The 12,399-nt window shown below is 41.7% G+C and overlaps 1 protein-coding gene across 1 annotated transcript in view; it reads right to left on the bottom strand.

Moving 5' to 3' along the window:
* The window catches only part of ANKRD31 (ankyrin repeat domain 31), a 128,882-nt gene that overhangs the window by 18,325 nt on the left and 98,158 nt on the right, over positions 1 to 12,399 (bottom strand). Inside the window, exons 22-24 of the mRNA XM_025296392.3 lie at positions 9,066 to 9,162; positions 5,496 to 6,495; positions 2,361 to 2,501 (exon numbers count right to left, since the gene is read on the bottom strand). Coding sequence (XP_025152177.3) covers positions 2,361 to 2,501; positions 5,496 to 6,495; positions 9,066 to 9,162 — 1,238 coding nt within the window. The remainder of the gene's footprint in view (positions 1 to 2,360; positions 2,502 to 5,495; positions 6,496 to 9,065; positions 9,163 to 12,399) is intronic.

The following is a 12,399-nucleotide window of genomic DNA, read 5'->3' as shown; positions in this document are numbered from 1 at the left end:
GAGTTAAAAAATCTACTTTCCATAAGGCAGGAATGCTTTAATGGACAGTGGTAACAGTGACTAGGCCTCAGACGGAACCGGCACCAGGTCCCTCAGGAGACTGCAGCAGCGGGAGGAGCGTGTGCCGCCTGGCGGGTGAGCATGAGGACTCCCCTGGCAAGGCCACGCTGGCTCGGCTGCCTGGGTAGATCTGAGTCCGTTCTGGGGCTCATCGCTCTGTCAGCCTGTCGACGTGGATGTAGATGTAGGACGAGACCCAGTTTTCTGGCATTTCTCGCCTGACAACCTGGCTCTACATCCCCACACCACATAGTCAGTGAAAAAGTCCACATTTACCAAGACAGCAGAAACCTGTTCTCATCAAGAAGTGACTGTGAATTCAGGAGTCACCCCAAGACAAGAAGAGGTAAAGGTTACTGTGGTAAATTTTAAAGGAGGCTTTAAAAAAAATTGTAAACAAACTCAGTTTCTCAGCCTGTGTTATTTATGAGAAGTACATGAGTGCCCTATAGTAATTTTTGAAACTATTTCTATTTCTAGGATAATTTAAAAAATCTAAGCTGGCTTAGATAATCTGTATGAGTATCTCATATCCAAGAATTGCCCTAATTTTAGTGCCCACATTTGTATTTGGCTTCACCATCATCATCACTGTGAAAACAGTATGACTCGAACTGACATGGCTAATGAGAGAAGACCAGAGGCAATGTGATATGTAACTGAGGCATGTAAGTACAGCTGCTAAGCTGCTGAGTCGCTTCAGTCGTGTCCGACTCTGTGCGACCCCATAGACGGCAGCCCACCAGGCTCCCCCACCCCTGGGATTCTCTAGGCAAGAATACTGGAGTGGGTTGCCATTTCCTTCTCCAATGCATGAAAGTGAAAACTCAAAGTGAAGTCGCTCAGTCGTGTCCGACTTTTAGCGACCCCATGGACTGCAGCCTACCAGGCTCCTCCGTCCATGGGATTTTCCAGGCAAGAGTACTGGAGTGGGGTGCCATTGCCTTCTCCAATATACGTACTGAGTGAGGGCCAAATGATATCACAGCCAGATATGCAAAACCAGAAAATGCAGTAACTCCAACAGAGATAAAGAGTGGGAAGACTGAGTCATCGCTAGGCACAGGCATGTCAGACTCCAAAGAACCTCGCTACAGCAACTACCCGTTCACTCTGTGAGCAGAGATTCAGTTTCACCAAAATAGTATCATCTATCATAACTCTAAGAAGCTTTGTAATAAAAAGGGATTTCCATGGGTAAAATGTTAATTACTAACATGCAAATATAATTTATGAAACCATGGAAAGGATTAAGCAGGTTGAATTGAAAGCAGGTGACTCAAGTGGTCAGAAGAAAAAAATTACAGGAAAAGAGGAAGACAGAGAGACTATAGAGAAAATTTAAAATGTGCTCATGTAAGTGAAGGAACTGAAAACTGTTCTGGAAACACCTGTAACAGAGGTCCGGGAGACCAGAGTTCACAGTTTAGGGACAAAAACTGAGACAGAAGCCAGCAAAGAGGGTGCACAGAGCTGAGCTGGACAAAAAAGGGGAGAGGAAAGCGCCTTCTACTACCGGTGCATTAAGGCTCACTATGATGGCTAGAGGAGGCTGAAGGCATCTGCAACTCTATAAAACAGTAATGCTGACTGTCTGATGATTCACACTTTTCTGGGTAAAACATTGCAACACTGTTCCCTGAAATGGTGCCGTGGACATCTGGAGGTGGCTGATCATCGGACCTCAAGGGCGTTAGCCATCAATACTCTTCATATAGATCGTTAAACTGGGCTTATAAATCAGAAGACAGAGCCGAAGGAGGAGACTACTAAGTCTGGGGAGTCTGAATAAAAATTCAGAAATTTTTCCTCCTGGAAGGCTAGCAATTCGTGGGTAAGACTATGTTCAAACATGTGGGTCTCAGGCTCCTTGATCATAACTTTCACCTTTAGGGGAAGATTCTGCTGTATCATATCAGAATACTAGTAACATATTATTAACTAAATTATCCATACATCAGTGGCCCTGCATCTTCCACGTGGAATCACAAGGACCTGATATCTCTGTGGGGTGGCAGGAACTCTCAAGAGAGGAAGATCGGGGCATTCGGTTTTCTGAGACGAGGTAAGGCACGAGGAAGGAGAGGCTCGGTCAGCTGTGCGACCCTGCTGAGGGGCATTCTGGCAAACGCGGACTGTGGGAGAGCTCGTGGCGTGCTGCAGGAGGGACGCATGGGCACAGAACTAGTCTGGAGAACTTTCAGCATCCTTCTTAATAAAGGAAACAGTTTTATCAGCAAAAAATATGATGTTATCTCCAACTGAATATGAAGTTAAAGATTAATTTAGGAACGACCCACCTTACTCCAAGCATAATTCCAGGTCACGTAACTGTCACCTCCTAGAAGATCCTTGAGCCAGGTGACTGGGTTTTGATAAATCTGACCATTTTCTACCTTAATTTTGCCACTCAATAAAACACTAGCTTTGTGGGTAGTCTCCTGAAGTGAAAAATAAAACAAAAATTAGGATTTAAAAAATACCTGAACTTCTGCTTCTGTCCATGATAAAGTAAACGGGGACCAGAATTATGTTAACACCTGACACAACCAAAAAAACAGACAAACTAAATATATGAAACAATGGTTTCCAAGATACCAAACATCAGGGGGAAATGTATAGTGATACTGAGAACTGAGGAACTACTGAGGTGAGCCCTACAATCGTCCCAGCTCACTGCCTTGAGAGAGCTTCCAGGTCTTCATACATGGATAGGAAATCTGGACAAAACCTGTCGATTCTCTCAATTGAGTAGACAGAGGAGGGTCCAGGGAGGCATGATGGCTAGAGTTTGCAGTACAGAGTACTGAAGAAGAGAGAAATACACAGAGACAGAGAACTCTACAGAGCTTCAGAGGGTCCTCTTTAAGTATTCTGCTGAGTTGTGATTGGCCATGTGCCAAGCCTGGGAAAAGAACCATCTGAAAGAATTAGATGTAATGGCATTCTCTGGCATTCTCAAAGGGCAGAAACAGCACCTGTTCCCAATAGTAAGACTAGAAAAACAAACTGATGGGGCATTGGTAGATACACAGAAGTCTTGCCTTTGTGGTGGGATATAATTAGCCTTAGACTGAACACTGCTCCAATCCTGCCTAACAAACTATAAAAGGAAGACCCAAAAGGACTGGAAAAGGTCAGTTTTTATTCCAATCCCAAAGAAGGGCAGGGCCTAAGAATGTTCAAACTGTCATACAATCGCGCTCATTTCACAAGCTAGTAAGGTTATGCGCAAAATCCTTCAAGTTAAGCTTCAGCAGTATGTAAACCAAGAACTTCCAGATGTACAAGCTGAGTTTAGAAAAGGCAGAGGAACACAGAGATCAATGGCCAACATTTTCTGGGGGCTTTCCTGGTAGCTCAGCTGGTAAAGAATCCTCCTGCAATTCAGGAGATCCAGTTTGATTCCTGGGTTGGGAAGATCCACTGGAGAAGGGATAGGCTACCCACTCCAGTATTCTGGCCTGGAGAACTCCATGGACTGTATAGTCCATGGGGTCACAAAGAGTTTGATGCGACTGAGCGGCGACTTTCACTTGCAATTTCTGGATCACAGAGAAAGCAAGGGAATTCCAGAAAAACATCTGCTTCATTGATTATGCTAAAGCCTTTGACTGTGTGGATCACAACAAACTGTGGAAAATTCTTAAAGAGATGGAATACCAGACCATCTTACTTGTCTCCTGAGAAACCTGTATGCAGGTCAAGAAGCAACAGTTAGAACCTTACACTGAACAACTGACTGGTTCAAAATTGGGAAAGAAGTAGAAGTCTATATACTGTCATCCTGCTTATTTAACTTATATGCAGAGTACATCATGTGAAATGCTGGGCTGGACGAAGCACAAGCTGAAATCAAGACTGCTGAGAGAAATGTCAACAACCTCAGATATGCAGATGACACCACCCTTACGGCAGAAAGCGAACAGTAATTACAGCCTCTTGATGAGGGTAAAAGAGGAGAGTGAAAAAGCTGGCTTAAAACTCAACACTCAAAAAACTAAGATCATGGCATCCAGCCCCATCACTTCATGGCAAACAGAAGGGGAAAAAGTGGAAGCAGTGACAGATTTTATTTTCTTGGACTCCAAAATCACTGTGGACAATGACTGCAGCCATGAAAGTAAAAAACGCTTGCTCCTTACAAGGAAAGCTATGACAAACCTAGACAGCATATTAAAAAGCAAAGACATCACTTCGCTGACAAAGATCTGTATACTCAAAGCTATGGTTTTTCTAGTCATCTATGGATGTGAGACTTGAACCATAAGGAAGGAAAGTGGAAAGGAAAGTGAAGTCGCTCAGTCGTGTCCGACTCTTTGTGACCCCATGGACTGCAGCCTCCCAGGCTCCTCCGTCCATGGGATTTTCCAGGCAAGGGTACTGGAGTGGGTAGCCTATCCCTTCTCCAGGGGATCTTCCTGACTCAGGGATTGAACCCGGGTCTCCCGCATTGCAGGTGGACACTTTTGTGAGAGCTGGACCATAAGGAAGGCTGAGCGCCAAAGAACTGACGGTTTTGAATCATGGTGCTAGAGAAGACTTGAGAATTCCTTGCACTACAAGGAGATCAAACCAGTCAATCCTAAAGGAAATCAACCCTAAATATTCATTGGAAGGACTGATGCTGAAGCTGAAGCTCCAATATTTTGGCCACCTGATGCGAAGAGTCAACTTACTGGAAAAGACTCTGATGCTGGGAAAGACTGAAGGCAAAAGGAGAAGGAAATGGCAGAGGATGAGATGGTTAGAAGCATCACCAACTCAATGGACATGAATCTAAGCAAACTCCAGGAGACAGTGGAGGACAGAGGAGCCTGGCGTGCTGCAGTCCATGGGGTTGCAAAGAGCTGGACACAACTGAGTGACTTAGCACACACAAAACCCTTCCTGCTGAGTATAACTAATTCTGGTCTGAGAGCCCAAAGGTGCTTGTGACTAAAAGGAATAGGGCAATTTTAGGCTTCCCTGGTAGCTCAGCTGGTAAAGAATCTTCCTGCAATGCAGGAGACCCCAGTTTGATTCCTGGGTTGGGAAGATCCGCTGGAGAAGGAATAGGCTACCCACTGCAGTATTCTTGGGCTTTCCTCTAAGCTCAGCTGGTAAAGAATCCACCTGCGATGTAGGAGACCTGGGTTCTATCCCTGGGTTGGGAAGATACCCTGGAGAAGGGAAAGGCAACCCACTCCAGTATTCTGGCCTGGAGAATTCTGTGGACTGTATAGTCCATGGGGTCGCAAAGAGTTGGACATGACTGAGTGACTTTCACTTTCACTTGCTAAGAATATAATGGTCAAGTTTCTCCATTGAAACAGCCCAACCAAACCCTTTCCCCTAATATGAGCTATACACCGACACTATGTGGCAGCAACATTTTAGTCACTTATTTATAAAATTTACATAATTTTAGAGGGAAAAAAAAAACAATAGGATACCTGTGTTTTGAATTCCAGAATGTTATTTCCTGGATTAAGTCTTCCTAGCAATATCAGATCCTTTATCTGCATACATTTCGTTTTGGGAGTTGCGTTGTAGTTTGAAGGTTTTTTCACAGTATGTTGGTAGCCAGGCCCAGAGAAGGAGGAGCTCTGAATATCATTTGCATGAGGAACAGTGAGAGCTGATTTTTTAAAGTAAGGTTTCGGCTGTTGCCCCATGTCACTGCCAAAGGCACCAACCCCTTGCTGTGCCAGGGATTCTGGTGTCCCCTCGGGGGCTTGGTGGGGAGCTGTTTTCCTGTTTCCTTCTTTTGGATCACAATCAGAAGGAGCCTGATCACAAATATCACTTGATGGATGGGCATCATGGTGGGCAAACACACTGGGGGTTGCTGAAGTCTTTGATGTGCCAGTCACTGCTGAAGGGCCAAAGGACACGTGCCCCTCGGCTGTACTACCTGGAAGATCGTTCTCTTTTTGTGAACGCTCTGCTTCAGCAATAAAAGTAACAGATTGGGACTGCACTTTAATCTGCTTAGTGCCATCTGAATGTCTGGATTTTGATAATCTATCTAAGGTACAGTCATTGAGGTTTTGCTTAGAATTCAGTTCACTTCCAGAAAATTCTTCCCTTCTCACTGTCTCTGAATTTGGACAAGTGTGGGTACTTTGGCTGTCGTGCCAGACCTCCTGAGACAACTGTGTTTCCTGCATGCCTCTGCACGCAAGGCTGACAGGAGAAAGTGGACCTGACTGGGGCTGCATGGGATTTTCCAGACTGATACACTCTTGCCTGTCCTTTTCATTAGACGTTTCTGAGCTTGATGGCAGCTTCCTAAAACTAAGACCAGACAAAGATGTAGCGTTCTTATAGGTGTGAAATTTCTGGCTTATTTTTTTCTGTTTTTTGGCTACGAGTAGGAGGCTCTTCTGTCTTGCCGCCAAGTTAGCCAGTTGCTCCCTCAGGACTCCATGCTTAAATGATTCTATGGACACCCTGTAGAAAGAAACAGAAAAGGCAAAAATACAAAAACAGTGGAAAACTTTTTTTTTAAGCAGTCATTTAGATTTTATAGATACTCTGTGTCAATTTAAATTTAATCAGCTCAAAGTACACAAGAGTCTATCTTTGCCCTGTGTATTCTTTGAGAGCAAACTGTTGCTCTACAGGAGGCAAATAAGTATGGCTTCTTTAGGAGGTGACAGTGTGCTTATCCACATTCATATTTACATTGTTTATCAGTTGTGAGTCAGCCCTGAGACAGAAACACAACTTGCGTTGTCTATCTAGATATCTACTAGTCCTTTAGTTGGAAGGTACCAACTGATGACCAAGGAGCAATACCACCTTCTTTAAGTTTGGAATTGGCTTAACTGGTTTACAGCTAAATGGTATATCAGGAAGTCAAATTCGAGAGTAAGTTCCACCCAAATTCACTTAGCTATGGAGGACTGGGGTTGTTTTGTGAATAATCATAAGTAAGCTAGACACAGAAATGTCAATTCATCAAGCAATCACTGTAGCTGTGCTTTCTGAACCTGCAGTGAGGTGCCTGGAGGCCAGACGGCGGCCCAGAGAAGCACTGTCCTGCGTGTCCCCCCAGACCACGCCTCTCGGGGCTGGAGGACTGAACGGGAGGCACTGACTCACCCACAGCTCTGACTTCTGGTTATCCTCACCTATGACACAGTGACCTTCAGGATACCAGACACTTTTGTTTCCAGTGGCTCTCAAACTTTTTGGTCTCAGGACTTTTTTATACTCTTAAAAGTTACGGAGCAACCCAAAGAGCTTTTGTTTATATGGGTTATATCTATCAATATTTACTGTTTCAGAAAATAAAACTGAGAAAATTTTAAAACACAGAAACACACAAGTGTACATTCCATTAGATATTAGGATGATGATATTATTATATACCATGTAGCCTCTAGAAAATTTCATTGTACACTTATGAGAAAATGAGAGTAAAAAAGAACAAATAACATCTTAATATTATTATAAAAATGGCTTTTGACTTCTTGGACCCCTTGAAATGGTCTCAGTGACCATCTTTTAAGAGCAGCTGTTTTAAAGGGAAGCAACAGTATAGACAATTGTCTCTCCTAACACAGGTTAGAGTTGTTGGTACTAAACTCCAAACTGCCTGGATATTAAAGTAAGTAGCAGATGCAAGGGGAAGAAGTGTCAAGAAGAAATTATAATTAGCAAATAACTAGCAGTATTAAATGTAAGAAGCTAGCAGTATTAAATGTAAGAGAAGAAAAAAGAAATTAATATCACATTTAAAACTATGTGAAACAGAGTCCAGATAGAAAATGAAAATGCTCTTTAGATTACAAAATTTCAAGACTAATAACAACATTAGTAAGAAGACACACATATATAATGGAATATTTTTCAGCCATAAAAAGAAACAAATCCTGCTGTTTGCGACAACATGGACACATCTTGACGGCATCATGCTAAGTGAAACAAGTCAAAGACAAATACTGTATGATCTCACTTATATTTGGAAGCTAAAATAAAAACCAAAAGTCACAGGTTCAGAGAACAGACTGGTGGTTGACAGAGGTGGAGGAAGCATTCGGGTGAAAAGGGTGAAGAAATCAAAAGGTATAAACACCCATGGTGACTACAGTTGATAATACTGTATTGTATATTTGAAAGTTGCTGAGAGTAGGCCTTAAAAGTTCTCATCTTAAGAAAAAAGAAAAGAATAAAAAAAAAAGAAAATAATACCCAAACAAGAAAAATATATATAACAAGTTTCTCAAAAAAAAAAAAAAAAAAAGAAAAGAGATATATAATCAATATAATTAGGATAAAACTCTTTAAGGACCCTGAGAACTTAGAAGTACACAAGACTACAAAATACACATGATTACACTGCTTAGAAGAACATTTGTAATAGCATAGAAGAACCAATTTTAATGTAAAAAAATATGAGTTTACTAAGGAAACAAATTTACTTATGAGATTCATGGCCAGAAAGGCTTTCATTAAATTCATGGCTGTGGACATTTTAATATCCTTTTCTGAACATTTCAAGTAATAAAGTAGAAAAACATCTCTCAAGGAAGTATATATAATTCCTCGTGGACATAATAGGTTAGATGACCTCATAAAGTCCTTTTCCAGTTCCACAAAACATCTGTAATCACAAGCAACTCTAGGCCAGGGTTTCCCTGGTGGTCCAGGGGTTTACAGTCTGCTGGCCAGTGCAGGGTCACAGATTTGATCCCTGGCCTGGGAAGATTCCACATGCCACGGGGACAACTGAACTCGTGCACCGCAGCTACTGAAGCCCATGCTCTAGCGTCTGTGCTCCGTAACAAGAAACATGCTCTGCCACTCCAATGAGGGCTCACGCATTGCAACTAGAGAGTAGCCCCTGCCCGCTGCTGCTAGAGAGAGCTGATGTGCAGAGAGAGCCGGTGTGCAGAAACAAAGACCCAGCACAGCCAAAAATAAATAGATAAAGTTAAAAAAGAAATTCTAGACCTATTATAGATTAAAAATAGATAAATTCTGAAAACTCCAAAGCATTCTTACCTTTAACTCACCTGTATTTTTTAGCTAGATCATCCCTTTCTGCCTTCTGTTTAGCAAGCACGTTGTCCATAACTTCCTTTATCTCTAACATCTCAGCAGCGTATTGTTCTAGAAGCAAGGTAATAAAATAAAAAGTTGGTTAACTGAGAGACAGCAAATGTTAAATTTGATCACAAAGGACTTAGCCTTATTGTTAATTTAAAAAGCCATTATTTTCCTACCCTCTTCCACCATATCAATGGTCCAGATATCAAAGCTTATGGACTTATGTCACTCTAGAGAAGTACCCTGAGGTGTGTGAGACCACACCAAGAAGGAGTGGGCAAGCCTGAGTTCTAACCCTGTTATCCCGCTGACTAAGCTTGGTGATCCTGGACAAGTCATTAACCTCTCTGGTCTCTGCCTTAACTGTGAAATGAGGGTACTAAAAGAAGATAAACAGTAAGATAATTTTGTCTGTTAAAATGATTTACTTGTTAAAATACAAAAGGAAAACACTATCAATGTAAAGGAAATTTTGAAATAATATGAATGTTTACAGAGAAGAATGCTAGGAAAGATCAAAGGCAGAAGGAGAAGAGGGTGATAGAGGATAAGATGCTTGGATGGCATCATCAATTCAATGGAAATGAACCTGAGCAAACTCAGGGAGGTTGTGAGGGTCAAGGAAGCCTGGCGTGCTGCAGTCCATGGGGTTGCAAAGAACTGGACACGACTTGAACCCAACGACAGAGAAGAGAAGTCAGGGTATTCCCACTCACCCACTCCTTCTCCTCAGTATTTCACTCCATGAAAGAGACTGCTTTTAATACTTTGGTAGGTGTGTGTGTTTAAAATATGTTTATTTTATATATATAGTCTATATATTTAGACTATATATAACTATTTATTATATGTACTTAAAAATAAGAATCATGCTATCAGTTCTTGTTCTTTACACTTAACACTTAGGGCTATATGATATCTAAAGTCACTTATGAAGTGAAGTGAAGGTCTCTCAGTCATATCTGACTCTTTGCAACCCCATGGACTGTATAGCCTGCCAGGCTCCTCTGTTCATGGAATTCTCGAGGCCAGAATACTGAAGTGGGTAGCTTTTCCCTTCTCCAAGGGATCTTCCCAACTCAGGGATCGAACCCAGGTCTCCCCCACTGCAGGTGGATTCTTTACCAGCTGAGTCACCAGGGAAGCCCAAGAATACTGGAGTGGGTAGCCTATCCCTTCTTCAGAGGAACTTCCCAACCCAGGAATCAAACCAGGGTCTCCTGCATTGCAGGTGGATTCTTTACCAGCTGAGCTACCAGGAAAGCCATAGATCTATATAAAATTATTCTTATGATTACTTAAATTATTTTCCTACTTTCTTCCATTGCTTCCCAAGTAAAGACATCATGATCTCCCCCAGTACAAATTCACAGGATTTACATGTAAATTATGTCCAAACCCAGATTCCCAAATAGGAAATCATTTCTTTTAAGCTACTTGCTATTCATTTAATTTTTGGCTTTGCTTCTTAAGTTTTTTCTTAACTTTTTTAGACCAAGGTGTATTTTTCTAGATAATTTAACTAGAGAAAATCAGTGGTGGAAAGTGACATAAAGTTCATAGTTGGAATTTGCTCCAGAACCTCCTTTTGCAAGTCAGACAATGATCTGACAAGTACAGAGTCAGTGTTCCCAGAGTAGTTTCTATCTCCCTAATCTCCTTAAATGATAATTAAGAATTTAGACATAGATTTGTTGGGAAGATTTGACACTTTAACAAAAGACATTTACATTATCTATATACCCTGCCATGTTTGGCTTTTCTAACTGAATTTTAAACCACAGGTAAAAATCGCATTATCACAGTAACCGAAGTTTCTATAAATAGATATAAAGATATTTTATGCCTAACTTGATACTATATACTTATCAAAGAGACAAAATTAATCAATGGCATCTTTGAGAAAACCTAGAAATTACCCAAATATGTATAAGATTTTAATATGTGATAATAAGGCATTATAAAATAATGAAGATGAGAGGAATTATTCAACAAATAAGAGTAGGCAAAGGGGTAGTAATATGGGGGAAAGCCCTATTCTATCTTTCTACCATACGTGGCAAAGAAATTTCAGATGAATTATAGAGTTACAATGCTTAGGAAAAATAACATATAAAATGTTTAAAATGAACATTTTTTTCTGCTTCAATTCAGTTGAGGTGCTAAAAATATTTGATATAAAAATAAATATAAAACATCTATAAAAAATTTACAAAGAAATAAAATTCTTTACTCTTGGATACCTCAACCAGATCAAAGATGAAAAGGTGTCAAAATATGGAAGTGGTGAATTTGCAAAGCTATTTCTTTAGAGAGTTGAAGCTTAACTGGGTGAGATTCTCTGTTCTGAGAAGCAAATGTGAGCAGTGAGGGCGTCTCTCCTCTTCTGTTGTTGGTGTTCAGTCGCCTAGTCATGTCCAACTCTTTGGGACCCCATGGACTGCAGCACACCAGGCTGCCCTGTCCCTCACCATCTCCCGGAGTTTGCGCAAGTTCATGTTCATTGCATTGGTTATGCTATCCAGCCATCTCATCCTCTGACGCCCTCTTCTACTTCTGCCCTCGATCTTTCCCAGCATCAGGGACTTTTCCAATGAGTCATCTGTTCACATCAGATGAGTAAAATACCAGAGCTTCAGCTTCAGCATCAGTCCTTCCAGTGAATATTCAGGGTTGCGCTCCCTTAAGAGTGATTGGTTTGATCTCCTTGCTGTCCAAGAGACTCTCAGGAGTCTTCTCCAGCACCACAGTTCAAAGGCATCGATTCTTCGGCATTCTGCCTTCTTTATGGTCCAGCTCTCACAACCCTACGCGACCACTGGGAAGACCACTGCCTTGACTACACGGACCTTTGTCAGCAGAGTAATCTCTCTGCTCTTCAACCCACTTCTCTTTACCTCAGCCTGAAGGGGTAGTTTCTCAAAGGAGTGTTAAGAGTGTAACAACTTTCTATTGAGGTGCAATAGACTGATAATCTGACTTGCTCTTTGATCTTGAACATCTAGAGGTTCAGAAGAACAGGGAGCTTCCACAGCAGTGCAAAGAGAAAGCTGCTGTTGTGCTAGGAATTAATTATCCTTCCTTCTGATAGTGGGTTCAAGATCTTCAGGATCATGAAGACAGTATGGAGACTGCCCTGTGGTCCTCCTTATGAGGGCTTATACTTGAGGGTGACAGTCTGTGTAAGGTAGAAGAAAATGGTGAGAGGAGACTGAGAAGGGCCAGGGAAAGAAATGTGCACTGTCACATCACAGGAGCTATGTAGAAGCTTCAGAAGAGCCTCCGAAATTTTGCTTTGAT

This window comes from Bubalus bubalis, chromosome 11, assembly GCF_019923935.1.
Source record: "Bubalus bubalis isolate 160015118507 breed Murrah chromosome 11, NDDB_SH_1, whole genome shotgun sequence".
In the NCBI taxonomy this organism is placed as follows: Eukaryota; Metazoa; Chordata; class Mammalia; order Artiodactyla; family Bovidae; genus Bubalus; species Bubalus bubalis.
Note: the sequence above shows the minus strand (reverse complement) of the source record. Positions and strands in the feature narration are given on the sequence as shown.